Source organism: Paroedura picta, chromosome 9 (genome assembly GCF_049243985.1).
Source record: "Paroedura picta isolate Pp20150507F chromosome 9, Ppicta_v3.0, whole genome shotgun sequence".
NCBI classification, from domain to species: Eukaryota; Metazoa; Chordata; class Lepidosauria; order Squamata; family Gekkonidae; genus Paroedura; species Paroedura picta.
Genome location: NC_135377.1, coordinates 43,038,775 through 43,063,142, shown reverse-complemented (window position 1 = coordinate 43,063,142; position 24,368 = coordinate 43,038,775). Strand labels below are relative to the sequence as shown.

Here is a 24,368-nt window from a genome sequence, read left to right as displayed (position 1 = left end):
CAAGTCAGATTTGACTTCGCCAGTCTTGATGTTTGTAGTGCTTCTCAATAAAGCTTTCTTATTATTAAGAAGCTAGTTGTGAGTTCTTTCAACGTCTGACATAGGCTGCCTAAGGAAGTGGTGAGCTCTCCCTCACTGGCAGTCTTCAAGCAAAGGTTGGATACACACTTTTCTTGGATGCTTTGGGGTGATCCTGCGTTGAGCAGGGGGTTGGATTAGATGGCCAATATGGCCCCTTCCAACTCCACGATTCTATGATATTCCTTAACATTTAAAAAAAATGCAAGGTCAACTCCTAAATGACACTTAAGTCACTGTTCTAGGTTGTTCTTTTCTTAAACTGTACCAGGTCAGAAGATACTAAGTTGTGGTTCACGCTCAGGCAGCAGGCCAATAATTTGATAATGCAAGTTGCACAATAGTTTATGTCTCAACCCTTGATCATGAGCTTACATGTCTTTCATTTTAAAAGGGACATAAAGGCAGATACGTATATCTTGTTCTTCTGTTCCTCCTACATTGTGATGTCTTGTTATCTGCCAACCTCACTTTTTGGCTGTCTGCACAGACAAACATCTTTCTCTGTCCAAAAGAATGGATGAAAATATGACACCAAAAATTGTAACTGGAACCATGTTCCTACCAATCTCAAAGTCAAGACAGCCAACAACGAAACACGTTTCCTTCAGTGTGCAAGTGTGAGGGCCCAGAAAAAAAGGAAAAATGTATTTTAAAAAGCAAATTTCTTTTAATATCTTTTTTCCTAGGAAGTACAGAAAAGAAACTCCTATGGGCCGTCTATGTTTTAAAATACATAAAATACTTCTTAAGGCAAGGTTTATCTTTATACTGCGGTGCGTGAAAAATGTCTGAAGAGTTTGTGGACATGTTTTCTTTTTGAGTGAGAAAAATCTTGTCCTACAAAGCATTTCATGTATTCCAAATGTACAGAATGAAAAGGTTTGATAACTTTCTCCTTTTTTACAATGTAAAGATTAGGAAATTTGGGAAGCACTGAAGAAAAATTCTTATACTATAGACCTATACAATATTTTCAAGATATCTCCTATTTAAATAACTGTAGCAACAATATGCTATAATGTTTTAATGATAATATATATATTATTATTAAATAATTCAGTATTTTAATGTCGTCAGGTTTAGCTTAATATTCAAACATCTTGTTAATTCTACCTATTCTGATGCTATAAGAAAGTGCCTGTCCAAATAATTTAGTTCCTTTGTTTGCTAAAGAATTTGTTTTCTATCATCAACTCTTAATTTTTCCTACCTCATAAAGTACAAACTAAATATTAATGTGGTGGCACTGAGTGCAGCAGTCTGTAACTCTCAAGAATTTGACATGCCTACAATTTTTCTTACAGAAAATAAAGATATTTATTTTTAAAGTCCATAAATATGTCAAATAGTAGTTTTACATACCATCAGTAGTTTTACATACCATCTAAATTATAAATGATGCATTTTATATTGTTCAGTCAGGAAATGAAGTTGTCACTGAGCCACAGCCGCCCCCCCCCCATTAGTATTGTGCTTATCTTGTATACATTTGAGTTTTGCATAGAAATGTCACATATTGTACCTCAGAGCCCTTGAGGTCATCTACTTACAACTTCCCCTAATCCCATGTACGCTGTATACAAATGAACATGTCTCTGCAAACTAAGGATATACATGAATAGAAAACGAACTACAGAAAAACACATTCATGTTAAATTTTAAAGAAGCTGAGAGCAGATACTACACATGTGACCAGTTCACTTTTATAAATGACAACTAGGAGGAAATATCACAAGACAAGAACTTAAGCAAATCATGAGTCATTTCTGAATGGTCATCTTCACTCAGTTTCCTCAAACTGTTTTTATGATTTACCCAATAGGTTTCTATAGCAATTGGAATCTGAATGTTATCATATTTTCTAATATTAGATTGTTCCCAAAGTTTGACCTTGTTTGTCAGATTCCCATATGACATCTGACTTGGCTGGAAGTTTTCCTTTCTACTGGAGGATACCTAGACACTGATCTATTTATTAGTATGAGATAATGATAAGAAACTTCCTACAAATGCTCAAATGTAACTGAAAATTACAGAAAAGCAAAGACAAATGAAGGACAGGAATCATCCCAGAGAGGAAAAACAGGAACACAAGATAGGATAATCTTGGAATGTTTTTTAAAGTTTCTAGTTTTCATTAGAAAGAGGAAAAATAACTCATTGTTGGGATTTTGATAGAAAGCTAAAAAGAGGCCAAAGTTCTTCAGATAATCATTCTACTGCCACTTTGTACTGAATGATAATTACTGCTGTATTTCAGCTAGGTACGAAAGTTACTCAAAATATGGAATGGGAACAGGTTGTTTAAAGTAACTTTTAATAAAGTGTAAAGGTCTAAATATAAATATGCCTTATAGTTTTATTTTCAATTTTGCTATATACTATAATGAAAATGTCTTATAAAATCTATTCACCTTAAAAGGCATATTATCATGACTTTCAATCAGATACAAATAAGCAATGTGTATTTTGTCAAGTAATTGTATTGCTCTCCAAAACATACCGTACTTGAAATGTATCTCCTAGTTTATTCTCTAAGGAAAAAAATGGCTTGTTCACCTATCAATTTGTCAAAATAATGTCTGTATATCCCCCAGAAAATACTTGTGACATCACTGAAGGAAAAACCAGTACAACTGCAGCTTCCTGGTTTGTCATAGACTGAAACGATGTCAAAGACTACTTGAGAGTCACATAGAATCTTAAACTCTTGGGAATTACTGTATTTCTGTTAATCAAATTATATTATAAGCACACAAATGCATACATTGAATTCACCAATACTAAAAGACCATGCTGTTTTGATTTAGATTATTATAACTAAATTGCACAAGAAATTCCAAGCACTTGAGATATGGCGTAAGGAAAGACACAGCATAAAAGCCTAGAAGCCTTCAAAGTGAAAACACGAAGGACAGAAGGGTCATAAATAGACTCAAACTTTCCTATTTTAACCTACCAAATGATCTTATGATTAACCTGACCAGAAAGCTCTGAGACTCATTCTACACAGGTTAGGTGTATACTTTCAATGCACTTTAGAAGCAGATTTTCCTGTTTTGCATAAGAAAATTCAGTCACAAAAACACATTGAAAGTGCATTATCTAACATATATACAGAATGAGCCCTATGCCTCTTTACTCTCCTTTATAATGAGTCCAAAGCCTAGTGTGATGTCAACACACTATGCACCTATCATCATCGCTTCCTATCATTGACTGGAAGGGACGACTATCTGCGCTGTGCAGTGACATCACACAATGTTTTTACATGGCAATAAGGAAGACAATAAAGAGGCATGGTGTCGCTGCAGTTCCACATCCTGTATAATGTCCACTTTGCCCCATATTGTTAACATGAATGGCTCATCCTAGAATCTGAATGGTTGTTCAGCATACAGATTTCGATTCTCACGTAAACACAGCCAAGAAAGGTGTTACTAACCCTATATATATCCAGAGAAAAAGAACAAATGGCGTCCATATCATATAGGATTTGAGTCTAATCGAGTCAAATCTTCTGCAACTTACCTGTATTAATGTGCTTAAAATCTACTTCTCTTCATCTGATCAACTTCTCTCAGTTTTAATACTACCATTGCCCTTTTAGATACTCATCATATACTGCAGTCAATGGCCAGTCAATTGTAAAAATCAATTTAATGTACTGATCTAAGACTTCAGGCCTAAATACACTTTCCTGGGAGCAACCCCACTGAATAAAATGGGACTTACTTTCAAGTAGAAGCACACTGTTCTGTAACTATACAAAATATTACAATTTTAATTGTTAATTTACACGTGTATGGATTTATGACATTTCCATTCTGTTTTCTCTACTTTATCTCAAATTCCTCCCATGTCCCAATTATAAAAGCACTTGTAGCTGATGATGTTTCTATAGTAAAATAATTTTCATATCAACTTCTTTTTGTTCTTATTAGCACCAAGCTTGCACATTAACAACTACATATTTTAGAAAAGAATTAAATATCCAAGGAGCTTATTTTTACTCTTCACTATTGCTATCAAAACTTAATATGTTCTTAAGTGCTGTATTTTCTGAATATATGAAGAGCTGATGTCTTGAATTCAATCTGGTCATATAAAGACTTGGATTCTGATATTTTCTACTTCAGTTTCCTTTTTGCATAACTAAATCATCTCTACTCTAATGTACAAATGATGAATGAAGTAATATAAAATTCACATAAATATTTGTAGGGCAAATAGTGAAAAAAGAAAACCAATTCAAAGAATCTTCGTAAATAACACCTAAGGCAACTCTAACATATGCATTTCTCCTACACAAGCAATCAATATTATTAAAAAGTTCCCAGTAAAAAGTTCTTGGCAAGAAAAAGTCAAGCTAAAAATCAAAAAGCTTTTCAGACACAGCTTTATATAATTTATTTCATATCTAAGTTATATTTTTGCCATGCCCTGTTACGAAAGAATCTTAACCTAATGTAACAGACATCCAAACAACAGGGAAATTGGATTCTCCAACCATGACATGTTACTGACAGTTAGTGATACACAACAGCAATAAAGCTAGTTCTTGTCCATAATTCATAGAATGTATTTTAATTTAAAACCAGCCCTTAATCAGTGAAACAACAACTGAATTCAATGTTACGATTTACTGAGCAATATTTTGTAAAATAGATATAAAGAGAAAGAGGAATGGAAACCCCCCCCCCAATACATAAGCAATCCTTCTAAAGAAGATGGCTTTGGGGGAAGACCTTTCAGGTTAGACACAAGCAGTATGATACCGTGACAGGCAAACTAAACTCCAAAGCCAAGGAGAAAATCTTTTTAAAACAAATATTTCCTTAATTATGAAATCTTAAAATCAGTGTTTCAGTGCCTCAAATATCTGATATAGTCTTCAAAGTGAGGGTGGGGGAGGGAGATAGGGACTATAGGAGTAAAACACTACAGTGATTTGAATAAGGATAAAACAAATCTCTGCAATCTGCCAAAGCCATGTTCATTGCATTTCAATAGCAAGGATCCAGTTCACAGCCAGAGAGTAATCTGAGCTCTGCACCATGGACAGTGGCTGCTACTGCCGCAGCTACTGCAGCTGCTTCCCTACACCCAACCGACCAAGCCTCCAGGATTTAAACGGGCAACCATCCACTACCAAGAAGCCAGTCTCACACACCACAATGTCTGCCAGCAATGCTCAATCCCCCAGAGTGCAGCAAAGACAGAGCCCTTTACCTTTTCTTGGAGAAATGTTCCAACCACAAATGCCATTAAGTGGTGATGATCTGCACCATCTGTCCCTAAGAATTGTTCCTCCGTGCTCTTTGCACTCAGAAGAAGACTGGCTTTCACACTGACCAAAGCATCAGTGTCCATCCTATGCACTCACTTCAGGGGAAGCTGAGGAACCCTCACCCACATGGGGCCCATATTTTCAGAACCACATGCTCTAATGTTGAATTCAAATCATCATTTCAGAAAATATTTCACAAATGAATACCTCTATCCCATTCACTGTTTCAAAACTGATAAACTTTTAAAGTGCAAAGCCTATCACCTCAAGGAATATTTCATGTGTCTAAATGTTTACTTCATGAAACATAATCATAGCATCCTTCTTTCCACTTCTAGAATGTCACAGGCACTCCAGGTACAAATCCACACGTTGCAAACATACACTGAACAAGCTATTGTAATTCGCCGCTTTCAGAAACGTAAAAGCCTGCTAAGGAAACACCTGTCTTCATCCTCTCTTTTTGCTCAATTAAACTAAACTCTTGTTCCAGAAACCTTAATTTACTTCCTCCCAGCATGTATTGTTTTTCAACACAACAACACACTGCCAAGCCAAACACATTAATGTACCAACTGGGACATCTACAATACCCAACATAGTGGTACACAGCCATTCATGAACAACCATATAAGTCCACACGATGTGCAATAGCTACAAATGTCATTTACCAGAGATGCCTTTCCTGAAAGATCCTACTACAAGATAAACCCCATGTGAACTTTTATTCTTCTTTCTATTACCAACCCCCTTCTTCAAAAGAAATAATATGCTTTCCTGAAGGATATCACTTTTTCCTATCATAAAGCATTAAACCTAACAAGAGAATCAACTCACTTTTTGCCACCACCTTACTGGTTCAAACCAATGGCATTTATTTTCTTTTGATGATGATTGATGATATCCAGGCCAACCAACCTCTCCCAAACCCCACATCTGGGACAGGATCTCCACCCAAGTCCTGGGGTGCTGCTTCGCCCCCTATTGGACACGGTCGCTGGCAAAGGCAAAAGGGTTTGCCCCTATGGAAATTCCCCTTTGCAAAAGCAGCAGCAACAACAGGAGGGGGGAGGCGAGCCTGCCAGGGCGGAGGTTGATTAAATTCTTGCCAAGAAGGGATTAGTGAGTAGAGCAGAGGGGCAAAGGGAAGGCCCAGCACCTCTTCACCGCGCCTGAGGCCACGGAAGGGGGCGTCCCAGCCACGCTTGACCCTCCACTAAACTACAGGTCACAGAACATGGTGCGTGTTTCGTTAGGATATTTCAGATGAGTTTACATCCTAGAAACACAGAGCCAGCCTCTGGGCGGCCAAAGTCTTGCAAAAATGCACTCAAGATTGATGCTCTTGCTACATTCATCACACATCTACTCTGGGATAGGCCCTGGAAATATCTGCAAGAAATCCACCACTTTCCCCCTTCTCCCTAAGGGCACAGGGCAAGTAGGGAAGGTGCGATCCAGCCCGGGAGTTTGTGCCTGTGATTGCAGCTACGCATCCCCAAGGGGGACATCTGTGTCATCATCATTCGTCTAGAGCAGAAACAGCACGTCCATAAAGAGGAGGCCAAGGCGGAGCACACGCCAGGACCATTGGGATGGGCTGCAAGCCACCCACCCACCCACCCACCCCCGTCACCTCTGACACGCGTGCGCGCACCCACAGAGCGAGAGTTTGCGAAGATGCCTCACACCAGAGGCAAGCCCTAACTTTGGCCGCGCGATTAGCGCTCACCCTGCTGGAAGCCTCGTCCGCACTGTTTACCAACGGCCAACCCGGGAAGGAGGGAAGCCTTCCCAGCTCCCACATTCCCACGGGAAGCCGCGGGTGGCCCCAACTTCTTTCCCACGCTTCCTTAAGGCCTTGCCCCAGCACAACCGCAGCGGCCCGCTCTGCCTTGCACAACAACGCCCCAGAGCCCCTGCGTCGCCCTGGGCAGAACCCGCGTATCCCATGGCCGCGCCCTCCGCCGCTGCCTGCTGCCCCTACTCGCCAGTCCCCACCACATCAGTCCGCGGGGCATGGATGGGGGCAGGGGGGGGTCATCGGTCAATGTAACGTCCCGGAGCGAAGCGCCTTCTGCTCCCCGCTCTTTTCCCAGGCAAAAGTCTGCTTCCCCCCCTCTGTGCGGTTATTATGAAAGCGATAACGGCCACCTGCTCCTCTCCACCCTTCCAGGCAGGAAGAGAGACTCTAACTCCCCTTCCCACCGGCCGCAGCCGCAGCCCGCACGCTCCGGCACTGGAGCGCCCCAAAGGCCGGGCTGCCCCTTGTCCTCAGGAGCCCCCAACCCCCCCCCCATGCGATGCGCCCCGGCTCGCCCCCCCCCCCCCCGCCGCCCCAGTCTTCCCGACAGAGAGGGGCGCTTGCGCCAAACCCTCTTGCCCCGGGGCTCCAGCTTAGCAACCTGCTCCTCTCGCCCCGGCAAAACCGGCCTCGACTCGACCAGGCCCCGGTGAGCCTGCGGGGCGCCTGGAGAGGCTGCTCCGTCCGCGCCTCCCCAGCCCCGCGCGCCAGCATCTTTCCTCAGCCCTCGCCACCGCCCTTTCCCGGGACCGCCAGGAACAAAGAGCCCGGCGCCCGGCTGCTCTTCTCGCGCGCGCCATCCCTTTACCTGCTGCAGGGCCGCCAGCACCATCACGAGCAGCGGCGGCAGGATCCGCGGCGGCGCTCCCGCTATCCGGCACATGGAGGCGAAGCAGGGGAGGCGAGAGAGAGAGAGAGAGGGAGACAGAGAGGAGCCCAAACGGGAGCGAGCGAGCGAGCGAGGCAGGGCAAAAAGTCAATGGACCGAGGGGCCCGGGAGCGCCTCGGGCCGAGGTGGGAAAGAGGCGAAGGGGCGGCAGAGGATCCCAGCGGCTCGCCTCGGAGCAGGCGCAGGCAACTGAGCGCCGGGTCAGGCTGAAGCTCTGCCGCTTGTTCTCTCTTCCCCCTCCCCGGCTGGCGCCCAGGATGCCGGCGATGAGCTGGACACACAAAAGGCGGCGGTCGGTCGGCAGAAGAGGCAATGAGCGCTGCTGGGGGCGGCGGCGTCAACGACTCCTCCGGGCTTTTCCTCGGAACATGTTCCTCCTTCTTGCTGCTGCTGCTGCTGCACGACTGCCCTCGCCGGCGATTCGAAGCAGCCCCTTTCAGTGCGTCGCCAAGCGCTCCCTGGCACTGCCACTCCAAAGCCGGCGCTGCTGCTGCCGCTGCTGCATGCTCAGCCGGAGTCGCTCGCTTCCTTCACTTTCTTGCCTCGCCTCCCCCGGCCAGCCGGCAGCAGCGGCGACCCCCTCCTCGGCGTGGACACAATGATAACAATACCGGAGCAGCCTCAGCCCCGCTCGCTCTGCCTGCCTATGTGCGTGCGCGCGTGTGTGTCTGTGTGTGTGTGTGCGCGCCTTCCCTTGTGCCTGGCTGCTGCTGCTGGCAGCTTCACCTCCTCCCTCCTCCTCCTCCCTGTCTCGCTCTCGCTCTCTCTCTGCTGGCCACACGGCCAATGAGAAGCAACCGGCTTCAGCTCAGCCCTTGCCCGGGCCAGGCAACCGCCCACAACCACCCCTGAGCGAAAGGTTGGCTTTAGCTGTCGCCGCTGCTAGAGCCGGAAAGGGGTACGCAGATGAGGCCTTAACATTGTCGCCGTCCGTTTAGCTCTCGGGAGGAAGCCCGGGGAGGGGGTGGGGGGGTCGGTTTCCCGATGTACACATAGCGACAGCGGGAATTGTCGGGGGGGGGGGAGAGACTTGAGGTGATTTTAATCTAGCAAGCATGACAAAGCTTCGCGGATTCTTTCTGGGGTGAGAATCTCTAGCTAATGGGAGAAGAAATGCCTTTGCAAACGAAGGCGGGCCCAGGCCGGCGACGCGAGGGCACGCCGCTCCAGCCCCCTTTGTTCGAGGCGCTTTGCAAGGAGCCACCTGCTGGGAAATGACGCTTCGCTGTTTAGGCGGCCGGGCCCGCTTTCGTCTCCCGCCGCCGTCGCCGAGGAGCTTGCAAATGACCAGCTTGGCATTTCGGAAGTTTTCGCTCCCTGTGGTTAGCGGCTTCGCGGGCCCCATCTCCCCGCTACCTGCATCATTTCTCGGGAAAGGTTTTCCAAAAGCTTTGCCTGGCGATGATCAGTGCTCCTAACCGTCCGTCTAAAAAGATGTCAGTCTGCATAGCGGGAATGAGAAAAGTGCTCACTAACAGCAGGAATCGGGGCTGGGTCATTTGCAGAGCTGGCGAAGGTTTTTCCCTCACCCTACAGGTCACTGAGCAAACTTGTTTTGTGTCCATGCATCAAAGCCTCCAGCCTAAGTGAGAAATAGCAAACCGGAGGGGGGCGGAGAGGGAAGGGATGGTAGGCGTTAGCCGCTGGGAAGCTTCACGATAGAATGCCTCGCTCTGGATTTTGTTGTTTATAATGTGAATTATAACACATGGCAAGAGGGTAGTCCCCCTCCCCTCCCCCCCTTTAGCTGGCACTTTTCAGACGGTAGCTTTGCTACCTGTATCCAACATAGAGCTTAACCCTAGTGCTTTTAATTGGTTTAAATGTGTGTGTGAATGATGAGTAGGAACAAACTCTTGGTTTCAAAGCATTCATTTACTTACAGTGAGTGCTTCAAGGCAAGTCTGTAAGACTTTGATCAACATATGCACGGACTTCAGTTACTAGTTTTTGCATGAAGTCTGAGTCCAGTGACACCTTTAAAACCAACAAAGTTTTATTCAAGGTATGTGGTTTTGTGTGCATGCACACCTTGAAAAAAACTTTGTTGGACTTTAAGGTGCCAGTGGACTCAAATTTTGTTCTCTTATTTCAAACCAACAGACCTAAATATATCACAGATTTATTCCTGATTTTATTCTGAGTGAATAGTGTAACACAAGGGTGATATGCCCACTTATTATAGTTCAGCTCATGTTTGTGAAAAAATATACAAGTTACATACAACTAAATTCCAACTATTAACTGTGGCCCTTCAGACTGAAATTAATAAGAGATCCATGGACACTGGAACAAAGAAATCCCAGTTTTATGTATGAGCTAATGAGGTCTGATCTTGCTGATCAAACTATAGGTGGGAAGGTACAGATAGAATGGTAGTCTCTCAGGTACACAATCCCCCAACCACATATGGCATTATGGGTAAGAGACAGTACCTTAAACCTGATTTGGAATTCAACTGCTGACCAATGCAGCTGCCAGATAACAAGTTGAATGTGTGCTGTCCATGGTGTTACAGTGAAGACCTTAGCAACTGCATTTTGGACCAGTTTAAGTTTCAGGTTGGCTCACCTAGACTGAGTTACAGAAGTCTACTCCAGAGATGACCATTGCATGGGTGACTGGCTGGGTGTTCTGGGGCAAAGTCGGGCACTAGTTGGCTTCGTGAAGATGGAAGAAGGCTGGCCGTGTCACTTTAGTTAACTGTGCCTCCATAGATAGGAAGGTGTTGAAGATCACAACTAGGTTTCTGGCTGAGCTTGCAGTCAAAAGTTGCATTTCCTCTAACCTGGGATGGATCTGCACGTAGCTTTTATTCCAATCTCAGGTTGATTCAATCCCTGCCATCTACAATGAATGCAATTTGCATTTTGATTTTGGGAGATTTAAATTTTCCCTCTGCAATGAGCGTGATTGATCTGGAGTGACCCTACCTTTCCCCCGTGATATCCTGGATATAACCTGCGATATTTGAAAAATCGGCATGAGTAAGTGTGCAGCTGACTGCTTCCCTCGAAATAACTTGCTGCTGAGCCTCCAACACTGTAGAAAAGCCCTGTTTGGCCAGAGTGTCAGTAAAAAGGCTTCCTCATTCCCAGGTTGCAAGGCTTCCTTAAAGGAGAAGCCCTAACTTCTCTCGGCAGAAGCTCCAGAAGTCCTAATTTCTCGGCAGAGATTATCCTCTTGGGTTTATTCCCCTTCCTCTGCTGTCTCCGATCCTCTCCCCTTCCCTTCAAGAAAAGAAAGAGGCTCCTAATGTGCTTGGCTCTCTGTCCTCCCCTTCTGAGCTTCCCAAATTATTATTATTATTATTATTATTATTATTATTATTATTATTATTATTTAATTTTTAGACCGCCCTTCTCCAAATAGGTCTCAGGGCGGTTTACAACATAAATAGTTAAAACACAATAAAATCCCCATAAAAACCCCAATTTACATCAAATAATGTGCAGAACGCTTTTCTGTTCAAATCGATCTGAATTCAGCAGGATCCACAACAAAATAAAGTAAGTGCTGTATCAGCCCTGGTCATGCATGCTTCCTTGCTTGGCCCCTTCCTACCAAGCCACAGGACCTCCTCCTTTGAAGGGTTGAGTTTCAGGTGACTCTGTTTGAGCCACTCTGTCACTGCTTCCAGGCATCTGGCAAAGTGGTCTGGGGGTGAGTCTGGGCAGCCATCCAACAGGAGGTAGAGCTGAGTGACATCCAGGCATCTAGATATTGGTGACACCTAAGAGCTAACCTCCAGACCAGCTGAGCAAGCGGGTACCTTCCACTACACCAACCCCAGAAAAGTCAAATTGGCCTCAGTAGCAGCTTTTCCATCCCTGGCAGCTCCCGAGTGAATTCAGGGCCTTCTGGGATTTAAAACAATTCTGCAGGGCCTGCAGGAGAGCCAGTTTGGTCTAGTGGTTAGGAGTGCAGACTTCTAACCTGGCATGACAGGTTCGATTCTGCGCTCCCCCACATGTATCCAGCTGGGTGACCTTGGGCTCGCCACGGCACTGATAAAACTGTTCTGACCGAGCAGTGATATCAGGGCTCTCTCAGCCTCACCCACCCCACAGGGTGTCTGTTGTGGGGAGAGGAATGGGAAGGCGACTGTAAGCCGCTTTGAGCCACCTTCGGGTAGGGAAAAGCGGCATATAAGAACCAACTCTTCTTCTTCTTCTTCAACACAGAGCCACTCCAACAGGCCCACAGTTGAGACATTCAAATCCCATGAATATGATGGCCTCCCTACATAAATGATAAACATCTTTTGACATTCAGTAATTAGCATCAAAGCACTTTACCTCCTCCCTTCTATTGGAGAGAAGGTGTTGAGTTCCTCTGTTTTATAAACAAAAGACAAAGCCTGTTGTACTTAGAAATACAACGGGTGCCAGGATGCAAACCTGCACTGTGGCCTTCCTGGGAGCTGGCTACAAGACAAAAGCCTAGGACTCTTGAAGCCCCACCTCCAAGCCTCAAGGAACATTCCTGATCCAGGAGTCACTATCCTCCAGCTGTGACCTGGAAATCTCCTGGAAGGGAAAGTCTGTATGTTCCCAGCCCCACCCATATCAGCATTATTTCCCCTGCTGCAATTGCCTGTGATGGCTACCCCCAAAGCATTACTCTCTTTTCAGATTGCAAATTCAAAACTCACATAATTTACTCATGAGTACACATTCCTAGGGTAAAGGCTTTTCCTGTCTGTCCTCGGTTCCAGGGGACTGGCAGGGGGGCATTTCTGCGCTTCCCACAGCCACCTGTCTAGATGGTGCACAGAGGATGCATCAAGAAGCTGCTTGCTCCCCGCAGTATCCTCCAAGTAGAAATAGGCCAGGAGGCCAGGACAACTTATTGGCAGCAGAGCAACTCCTCTTCCACCCAGCAAAATTCTGAAACAAGCAGGAAGTTGGAGTCAGATAACTGATTCCTTGTTAGCCTATCCTGGCTGAGAGCTCCCTCCTGATTGGGGCTAAACTACCACAGCAGAGAGCAATGACTTACTCATGAGCAGACATTCTCAGGGCAGGGCTCATGACTTACTTGTGAGTAAACATTCACAAAGGCCTTTTCTTGCTGTCTGTATGCAGTTTGACCTGATTGGTCCTCATTGGCAGAGTGCAATTTGAACTGATTGGCCCTCACTCATGAGTAAATATTCCAAGGATAGAGGCTTTTCCTGGCTGTGTGCACGCATCTCGACTTCATTCACCCTCATTGGCAGAGTGCAATTTTAATTGATTGGCTCTCACTCATGAGTAAACATTCCCAAGGCAGAGGCATTTCCTCGGCATATAAATCTGAATTATAACCAAAAACATAATTGATTAGCATGGTTTAATAGTACTGCTTTTATGAACTCTACCTAATTCTAAGTCACTGACCATACCTAGTCTTCTGAAGATATGTCTCTTCTGATAGGCTGTTAATTTCACTAAAGTGTATGTTTCTTTTTTTTTAAGTCAGTCTAATCGCATGGAAGTTTTTTTTTCTGTTTCCTTTGCTGGACAAAAATAAAGCCTGACAACAGTGATCACATATAAGGCTTCCTTTTGCAGATGTTTAGGGAAATCTGATAGATAATTAAGTAGCAGTGTCTCTGGTTTATAAGGAATTTGAATTCTCACCACTGCTAGATACCAGTTTTGTAATTTGTTTCCATTAGATGGGAGCCTGGATACATGTCAATCATATGTGAAAAAAGTCTGCATTACTTTCTTCACAGAAGCAACAATTGCTAATTCCAACTTTGTAGATCTTTGAAAATCTCAACTGTGTCAAATGCCATTTGTGAATAATTTTCCATAGATTTTCCCCATAGGAAAGATGTAACAGTGAGATGATGGACGAAAATAAATTTCCATTTTGTGTCATCAAAATCATTACCTAAATTTTCTTGCTACCATAAGGGAAAATTCAATAAAATATTATATATATATTTGAAGTCTTTCTCCCATATTCCCCCATTTCAAGCACGGACAATGGTCTAAACATTGCATCTTATCAGTTCACAAAAGTAATCTTTAACTTGAACTCAAATGCAGATATACTGGGCTCTAAGTGATAATTAATATCATTAAATGGGACTACTTGTTTATTGGTTAATAGTTTCTTATATTGGCTAAGTTCCAAGGACTCCCACCTTCTCACCAATCAGCTGCTGACCATTTTATCTTAACAGCTTGACCAGTCCGCTGAACAGCTGATCAGCTGCCATTTAAACTCTATCTTTCATTTCCCCTTCCTTCCAAAGGGAGGGAAGCAAAAAAGGAATTACTGGAATGTCTTGGAGCCATTCTAGTCTTACCAGAGGGCAAATGTACTCACCTACTGTGAGCCTTGAATGGTTGCAAGGCATTCCAGCAGTCCCTTTCCCTTCCCTCACTTTGAGAGGGGAGCATAAAGAAGGGTTTAAATGTTTGCTGGTTTTCCAGTTGATTGGCAGACTGGCCAAGCTGTTATGTTTAAATGGCCAGGAGCCATTTGACCGGTATATCTGTTGAATATACCCAAATAAATGCCGAAAACGTTCAGCTGTTATTTGGGGCCATATATAATAACATACGTTTTGGATCCAACACAAATTCAACTTTCAATATCATGAATCATAGCCCAATTCTTTTTTTGCAAGTCGACTACATAAGATAGAATGATGCATTTATATTTTCACATTTCCAACATTTATCTTTGTAACTCTTATTAATTCTTGCAATATCTTTAGGTGCAATGTATGATCTAAAACATGTTATACCAGCTACTGAACATTTGATGTTCAGTAAGTTTCAATTCGAGGAGCCTCTTGTGGCGCGGGGTGGTAAGGCAGCCAACATGCTGTCTGAAGCTCTGACCATGAGGCTAGGAGTTCTATCCCAGCAGCCAGCTCAAAGTTGACTCAGCCTTCCATCCTTCCGAGGTCAGTAAAATGAGTACCCAGTTTGCTCTTCCTGGGGTACTATTCTAGTTTTCCTTCTGCATAAAGATTAAGGGGATAAAATGCAGCCTTGTCTGACAACTTTGTCAATTGGAAACCATTATGTTTCCCAATACTATGATATTCCTAATTACTATCTATGGATGTGAAAGATGGACATTGAAGACAGCTCGCAGGAAGAAAATTTATTGATTTCAAATGTCACATCAGTGGAGAGTTTTGCAGATACTATGGAGTGCCAACATCCCTCCTCCCAATAAGTAGATTGTAGAACAAATCAAGCATGAATTCTTCCCAGAAGCTAAACTGATGCTATAGTACTTAGGTTACATCATAAGAAGATGAGATTTACAAGAAAAATAATGCCAGTGAAAGTTACAGTCAGTAGGAAAAGAGGAAGGACTCAACATGAGATGGATAAATGCAGTAAAGAAAGCCACACCACCAGTGGCATATCAAGTGCATAGGTCATGGGTGCTAGCCATCATGGGCACAGTCTAAGGCAGACCTTTGAAGGGAGCCGACAAAGCCACTGTCATCATGCTTCCTCCAGCTGAACATCTTCCCTTATATTTTTAAAGATAATTCTGAATGCAGCAACTATAGGCACAGGGAGATCTGAGCATAGCAAAAGGCTCTAGGATTGACTAAACTACCCTAAGGTGCAGGAAAGAGAATGCCCTAGGATAAGGGGAAAGGGAATTAAAAGGAGATTGTTTTGGCTTATTCTGAAAAGGGTTTATATATTAGATTTATCTATGTCTTTCTAGGATTTTATTTTCTTACCAAAAAACGCTAATTAGGAAATATGACACATGGACTGATTATGCAAAGTGGCGGCTTCACTGTCACTAGTTCCTCATGATGGGGCACCATACCCTGCCGCTTCCCATGTATGGATGGGGATGAAATTCCCTGGTCACACAGTCTGCCCCGGAGTTGTGTGTGCACATACACAACTTTGGGGCTGGAAGGTTCCACCGCATGCTGTGGCGGTGGTGGCAGCAGGAGGGGTGATATTTTAAATAAGAATTGGATAGATTGTGACTTATGACTGTGCTAGTGAAACCTTTAGTAAGCCCATCTAGCCTGTACCTTGTAGGACTACATGAATTGAGATGCTAGCAAGATGGACATCATTTAAAAAAAAATTCTTAATCCCTGTTGCCTAGATAAGGCTAAAGTAGAATTTAATTAAGTGTCTGAAATTGCCTTTTGTGCTGGTGTGAATTCCACTGTACATTAATTTTAACTAGGATGATTGCAGGCTAATAAATTTTGAACACTAAAAATTCGTACCATCCTGTTTCAATAGCCAAAATAGCCACAGGGATGCTTATGTACAAACACTGAACACCAACTTCCTCACACCGACATCTGTCAACATGGAAGCCTGAAGCAGTGTAATCAGCAGCAAAAGTGACACAGAAGTTGAAATTCTCCTAATATGGAAACAGAAATACTCTCTGCATTGGTCCAGAAAGACCATGTCCCATTGAGCAAATTGGAAACTGAATCTGAGACATAGCATCTTGCAAAGGAGCCAGAATCAAGAGCCGCATAATAAATAGATAGCTGGCTCATGCCCAAATCAAACAGTTAATGAGCAGGTTATACCCAGTCCTTAAAAACAAAAGCTCCAGGGATAATGGAGATCAACAAAAGGAAGGGGACAAAGATCTGATTTTCCTTTGTTTGATAAAAGTTTTGATCTTTATGAGGTATATTTCTTTAAAAAAATAATAACAATTAACTGATCTTGACAGACTAATGGCTGATTTGTTATAAGGTAGCTTCATGTATCCATTAAAATTTAAAGTTTGCACATTGGCTGATTTTTTGCTGATGTTCAAATGGCATATACTGTATTTGCTGGCATATAAAACTACTTTTTCCCTCTGAAAAACATGCCTCCAAGTGGGATCGTCCTATACGCCGGGTGCACTTCTGTTGGGATAGACATAGCTGCCCATAGTCGCCTCCCGATGCCCGCCTGGTGCCCATAGTGGCCTCCCGATGCCCACCCACCTCATTCTACATACCCTCCAGTATTGCACAGTATCCAGCGTGGCCGTGGCGGGTCATCAGTGTGGCTGCGGAGAGCATCAGCAGCGAGACGGGTGCCAGCCTTTTCGGCATGACTGGCCCATTCTGCTCAGCGGGAAGCAGTGGCGCTCCAGCCCGCCCCTTGTCTACGCAGAGCTCACACATGCACACTTGCGCACTAGTACCGGTCACAGAGAGATGCAGGGGCGGGCCAGAGGCGCGGTCATGCTACAGCCGTACAATGGTGACAATGACAAGTACTGTAATGTAATGTAACAAACTCTATATTTTGAGTGGAAATGTTGGGGGGTCGTCTTATACGCCCAGTCATATATGCCGGCAAATATATGTCGGCTAAAGTTTCTCTTCAGCATTGTGACACTTGTTATAGCTTATGTACATTGTAAACCAGCTTGAGCCAGTCCTTGCAGGTATCTAAAAATACTTGAAATAATTAATAAATATATTCAGGTCATTGTTTCACTTTTAAAGTGGCACTGCACAAAGACTGGCATGGTGCCCTTTACTATTTAATATTCCATGCCAGGTGGAGCAACAAGTGACATTTGAAATGGTAGTTAGAAATGCTGTTTTCCTGATATCTAGATGAAATGATTAAAAATCACTGACATGAAGACAAACAATTAGCATTTCCAGAAACATTTATTTTGGTGTTGACATTTGCCAAACCAAAATGTTTAGTGGTGTTTTTATTATAAGAAAACATATGTTGAAATGTACTGAAAAGTTTATTTGTTTTCATAGCCCACTTGTTGGCCTTTAAGGTGGTAGTGATGGTAATGGGGGAAATTCTTTATTCCTTGCCTCAACTGTGTCAGCTCAGTCATATCCAATTATCTGAAATGTTTCCTATGAAATCTTAAATCAATGAAAAGTATGTTTATTTTTTGTATACTGTGAACATTTCAAACATTTATTTCCTAAGAAAACACTGCCTTCTTCAGGCTCTTTCCCAGAATCTCCAGGCATTCCCCAGTAAAGAGTTGCCAACCCTAGCTAGCACACAGTATGGCAGTAGTCCATTTTGATACATTTAAAAATGCATGTAAAGCTTCACATAGGTATGGATCAATATGCTGATAAAACCAGCTCTATATTTCCTTAAAGAACCCTGCAGAGCTGTCACTATGTTGAACTAAGGTTTGGAAGCTATGGTTAAATGGATGAGGATGAACACATTGAAACTGAATCCACACAAAATGCTGGAAGAGAATGCAGCTGCTTCAGAGGAACTGAAGTTTGTGACCACCTCCTTGCAAACGCACAATAGTAAACTGCATTTGCACACTTCTCATGGGAGACCTCTCCCGCATTATCCTGCCATCTCATTGCAGCTTTTTGCCTCCCAGTGAGGCAATAGAGAAGCAGGAAATGTGGACAACCCAAAGGGCCATTCTGCATGAGTTTAATGTAGAAGAAGGCTTTCAAATTGTAAACGCTACACGTCGCACACAATCTGCAACAGTTCCGCGAAAAGTGATTTATTGTAGCGCTTCTAGGGAAATCGGGAAAAGTGGAATCACTCTTCGAAAAGCGCTACATTCTTGCGAACAATCTGCAACACTAGCGAAAAAGACCTGTGCGTTCTCATTGTTGCAGTTCCAACAAAGTCCCCCCCCCCTGGCTCTCTCCTCCAAACTTCTGCTGAAGCAATCACCATTTTTTTTCCTCAGAGTGAGCAGGGAAAGCAACGAACCAGCGAGGCTTCATTCACCCAGCGAGGCTTCTCCGGCTACAGTCCCTCCACAGAAGTGCTTTAAAGCCCCTAAGTCCCCAAGCACAACACAGCCCCGTTTGCAAGTTCCCTTTATTTTCCGCCGAAAATTGCACCCGTGCGGGGTGGAATTTTTTTTCCACTCGGGGGAGCGTGGTAACGATGAATCGCCAGCACACACGCCAGCTAGATGGGTCTCTCCATTGCAACGAATCAACTCAGATTCGTTGCAACGCGTTTTTTTTTTTTTTAAACCTGTGCTTAAAAGGAAAGGGGCTTTTCTGGAGCATGATAATAACCGCCCATTGGCTGTTCGTTTGATTGACGGTCAGGGGCGGGACCAAGCACAGAAAAAATCATTTCCTTTCTAGTGATTCCTGTGAGACCGGAAACCTGTGGGAAACGAATGAAACGCTATTGGATTCCACTACAAATGCAGGTATGCGTAACGCCGAGATTCCACTTTTTAAAATAGCGTTTCCACTTTGTGGAACCAATTGGCAACATTGGTCCTTGTGCAGAAACACCTAAAGTTTCCCCCTAGCTCCTTGGGTTGTCAATCAACTAAAGCCACCAATCCCTTCACAGTGGTGTTTTTGGAGACTAAAACTCCCCCCCCCCGAGCCCCAAAGTTTTTTTTTTTTTAAATACAATTCTGCATTGCTATGAGATCACACCACAACAGTAAAACATTTATTTAGATCTATTTTGGGATTCTTTGTATAATGGTCTATCTTTATGTTCAGGTAGATTTATGATACACTGGCCATACTAATTGGATCTCAATGGTTGTGTGTTCACAGTGAATATTTAAAACACAGAGCACAGACACTAAGCTAAGGACCATTTCATCACATCCCCCCTCTTTCCCATTTATACCCCACCTCCACAAAACACAACAGGAATGTGTTTTAGATTGGCCTGATACCAGTATTGAAGAGAACATTTCATTTGAAAAGAGGGTACGTCACTTTACAGTCCCATTGCTATGCAGACTGCACTGTTTTTTAAAAAATTCAATCCGGAAACTGGAAGGGGAAAGTGGGTGCAAGGGTGGGCACATCACTACTGAGACTGTCACGCATTTCTCCCTTCAGACGGGCTTGCCCCTATTTCCACTTCAATTTGCAGCACAACAAGAAAGAGGAAGTGGGATTTTGCAATTTCCTTCATTGTGCAGCAAACGTGACTAAAATCCACACCACCCACTGGGGAGCTACGGGTTGCTCCCAACATCATGAAAAAGTATTTATTTGGGGATTTCACTTATTTGGGTTGTACACTTGTTTATCTGAATCAGGAATTATATTTTGTTCAGCTTAAAAAAAATTGGACCGTGATGAAGTTAAATGAATAAATTGCATACAATTGCTATAGATTAAAGAAGTAATTTTATGGCAGTTTGCTCAATTTTTTTCATATGAATCCACAGGCATTTTTTTAATATAAACTCAAAAGTTGACAAGAAATTAGACAAGGTATTTTTCAGTTATCCAGTATACAGTTAATCCTGGACCTTCATATTTCTATATCTAGTCTAGTCTTTCATTAAATGCCAAGAAATGAGACAGACTTTATAATATATCTGGAAGATGACCAGACCTTAGCTTTGACTGTCAGACCACACAGACTGCTACTGCCAAATTATTAGCACAAATAGTAAGCCTATGAAATAAAAATTGTGTTTGTAGCAGCTTTCAGCTGACACATGCAGGTCATATTCTTTTTTTAGCTACACAGTTGTGATAAAAAAGATTCTGACTAATGACATGAGTCTGTTATAATGAGATGTTTGTAATTGTGCTTTTTAAAGTTACCAGTTGCATGTGCTTTTTTTGGGGGGGGGATTTCACCAAATGCAGACTTGTATCCCAATGACTTAAAATTCTTGCTTTAAATACTTATTTTTTAAAGTACCAGAAGCACTTCAGAAGATAAAGGGGTCATCTAGCCCTCAGCAAGTTACATAAGTCTGCATTTTGAACTATAGTAGGCAATAGCATAATGGTGGCAGTGGATGACCTTCTGGGTCATTTAGTCCAACCCCCTGCACTATACAGGACACTCACAACCCTATCACTTATCCACTGTAACCTGCCACCCCCTTGAACCTTCACAGAATCAGCTTCTCCATCATATGGCTATCCAGCCTCTGTTTAAAAATTTTCAAAGATAAAGAACCCACCACCTGAGGAAGCAAAAATATTTCTGCATGCAAAAAGATTTTGAAGAATGGGCTGATAAAAGCATCAAGACAAAAATTAAACATTATAAAATATATATCAGGAACATGAACCCAGCTAGAGGAGCAACAGGGTATTTGTATAACAAAAGAATAAAGGGATAGCTAAAGGGAGATGGCAGAGAAACTCAATTGTTTTTTTTGTTTCTGTGTTCATTGTGAAAAGTGTGGGATGTATACCCATCCCACAACTGCTATTTTTTCTAAAAGGGAATCTGAAAAAACAGTGATTGGGGTTCTAGATCTATTGGGGAAATAAGAATTTAGTAAGTCCCCAGGTCCCAATACCCCAGAGAATTATTAAGAAACAGATGTGAGATAGTTCATCTACTAACTCCTATATAAAAGCTATTACTAAATTCATCCACTGTACCAGAAGACATCAATTTTTATAAAGACATTAGCATGAAAGTCCATTGCAACCAGGAATGCAATGGGTGCTAGGACCCAGGGGACACCGGGAGGTGTCTATCTCCCTCTTGCTGCATGTCTCTCGGTGTGCCACGCAGCAGGAGGCATAGCAGGAAATTCGGGCTGGTTTGTAAGCGGGAAGCAGGGCTGGTGTGCAGTTTGGGGCAGCAGTCTCTGTCTCTCTCTCCCTCTGTCGCTGCAGGGGCGACTTTCTCTGTGTGTCTCTCTCCGTGGCAGCTGGAACCATAGCAGGTAATTCTTAGGAGGGCTCATTCTTAGGAGGAAAGCAGGGCTGGTCAGCAGCTTGGGGCAACTCTCTCAGTGTCTTTCTCTGCCTCCCTCACAGCAGGAGTGATAGAAGGGAATGAGGGCTCTGTGTGTCTCTCTCTGTCTCTGACGCGTCCTCTGGAATCCTCTTAGAACATGGCTAGCCTTCCAGGGAGGGAGGGTGGGAGCTGTAGGGACAGGGCCAATCACTGTGATTGGCCCTAATTCAATTCAGACACCCGGACACGTTCCACCCCGCCAGGCTGTTTCACAAATATATAGAGGAACCATGGATATGGATTAAGAGGGGAGCCAGGAATTTACAGGCCAGTCTGTCTCCGGCAAATTAGTAGAAACTCTACTTTGAGTAAGGGAACAAGCATGTGGAGAACTGTGACCTGGTAGACATTATATATTTGGCTTTTCAAAAGACTTGACACGGTATCTCACTGAAGATCCTTAAGAAAACTTAGCATTCACGGGATAAGAGGACAGGTTTTCTTATTGATTAAAATTATTTAAATGACAGAAAGCAAGAGTAGGAATAAATTGAGAGTTCTCACAACAAAGGGGTCCCACAAGGATTTGTATTGGGGCTGGTACTATTTAATTTATTCATAAATTTACTTCTACATCATAATGGTTTTCCTGTCTTGAAAGAACCATGTAGGAACAGACCATTGTGTATGATGTTTTCATAATAATAATTTATTATTAAAATATACATTTGTTAGCAACCATATGCTACATGAAATTTGAAACACATTATAAACTAATCTGTTGCTGATACAGAGTTCTTTAAACTCCTAATTGCTACTGAAAAGGAACTACAATTAGATAACTAAAACATACATGAAAGGAAAGGGAAGAATACATTTTGCTAGATGGATCTTAATCAAACTGTAGCAGTGTTTCTACATAATTGTTTTTATGTTAGACAGGATATGTAAATGGACCTTAAACATGGACCTTAAAAATGGACCTTAAACCCTCCAAGGTGCTCTTGAAATTGAAAATGTTTTGTATCCTTTCAGCTGATTTTAAAAGTACTTTTATTTATACTTCAGGGCCTAATGTATTCTCAGAGAAAGATAAATTATGGCAATGTGCAAGAGAACTGCAGTACTGTAGGCAGATGTCTCCTTAAACCTGATTGTCAGGCACTTTTGTCACCTTATAGCAGATTTATTCCAGCATAAGCTTTCATGAGTTTGACATTGCTTCCTCAGACGTATGGAATGCCTAACTGTTTTATAGGAACCTCTATAACTTATCTTTATTATCATTGGGGTGGGATTGTATTATTCTGTATCAGTTCCCCATGAGAGGATAGAACAATAGAACTCTCTCATCTCTTCTTATGTGTATGATCACATCCGCTCAGTCCCTTTCATAGGAACTCACACCCAAATGATTTTCAACAGGAGTCTCTGTGTTAGCACTTCACATCCTATCCTAACTTGTCAACGGGGATATAAAGGTACCTAAAATGGTTGTGCAATCCACATGTCTGAGGTTCGACTCATAAAAGCTTATGCTGGAATACATTTTTGATAGTATTTAAGGTGCCACTAGACCTCTGTTTTATTTTACTGCAACAGACTAACATGGGTACCACTCTGGAATTACTTCTACAATATAAAGGTACCTTATATCGAATCGGACCATTGATCTAATGAGATTAGTATTGTCTACTCTGACTGGCAGTGGTTCTCCAAGATTTCAGGAAGAGTCTACCTAATTCTTTGAAGATGCTGAGAACTAAACTTGAGACCTGCATAAAAAGCTGATAACCTATCACTGAGTCACAGTCATTTGCCAGAGGAGAAACACAGTACAAGTCTCTCTTGATCTGATTCAAAGAGGCATATACCCCAGTCAGTATTTACTCATGATTCTGACCTGAATATGTGAGCATAACTCCATTTTAAATCATTTTTTTCAGAAGAGAGTATATGAAAATACTATGTGATTGATCTTTGCTTATATTTGTTTTGAAGTGCAAGCCATACACTGAATGAACAACTGATTACCATACAAGGTATGAACTCATCCTATGCCAAGTCTGTATTCTCAGTAGTAGAAATGGGATTTCTTCAAGATCCTCATCATTACTCAAAGGCACTAAACTGTGACAATTAAAACACACTTGAAAGTGAAGCGCGCATTTGGAATAGATGGATTTAATCAAGCTGTAGTAAACATTTTTTAAAATTTAAAATAGTTAAATCCTGACTTATTTCCTTAGGCACAGGGTGGCTAGCAGCAATGAAATAAGTTGCAGGGGGAAATGCCTATATACTTAATTATTTTAAAGTTAGATAGAATATGCAAAGAGCCATTATATATGAAATGGGCAAAGGCCCTCCAAAATTCTCCATGCAAAGTAGACCATTGCGTTGGTGGTAGACTTAACTCCTACATACAGATTCAACACCCTTTCAAAGTTTTTTCTCTGTTAGGACTGCACAGATGGATCTAGGATTCAGTATAACAATGCTTGGTGTCCTGTGCGGAAATAGTTGCATAGAGAATTCTTTTTCAACTACATGCTCCCATCAGGCAGGCAGGAAAGCTAAGCATTAGAAGTAACTAACACTGAATGTATCATAGGAGTAGAATCAATTAAGAAGAAGCATGTCTAAATGTAGCCAAAGGTTATACTGTACATCGAT

General features: G+C 42.7%; 1 protein-coding gene across 5 annotated transcripts in view; it reads right to left on the bottom strand.

Moving 5' to 3' along the window:
• The window catches only part of CDH2 (cadherin 2), a 136,663-nt gene extending 127,219 nt beyond the window's left edge, over nucleotides 1–9,444 (bottom strand). Inside the window, exon 1 of one of the 5 annotated variants that reach the window (XM_077352544.1) lies at nucleotides 9,421–9,444. In XM_077352544.1, coding sequence (XP_077208659.1) covers nucleotides 9,421–9,429 — 9 coding nt within the window. In that variant the 5' untranslated portion in view covers nucleotides 9,430–9,444. Of the gene's footprint in view, nucleotides 1–5,313; nucleotides 5,470–6,208; nucleotides 6,328–7,103; nucleotides 7,194–7,983; nucleotides 8,852–9,420 lie in introns of those variants that run through there. The other 4 variants (XM_077352542.1, XM_077352543.1, XM_077352541.1 and 1 more) reach the window with 4 other exon arrangements.
• Between the last annotated feature and the right edge of the window lie 14,924 nt (nucleotides 9,445–24,368).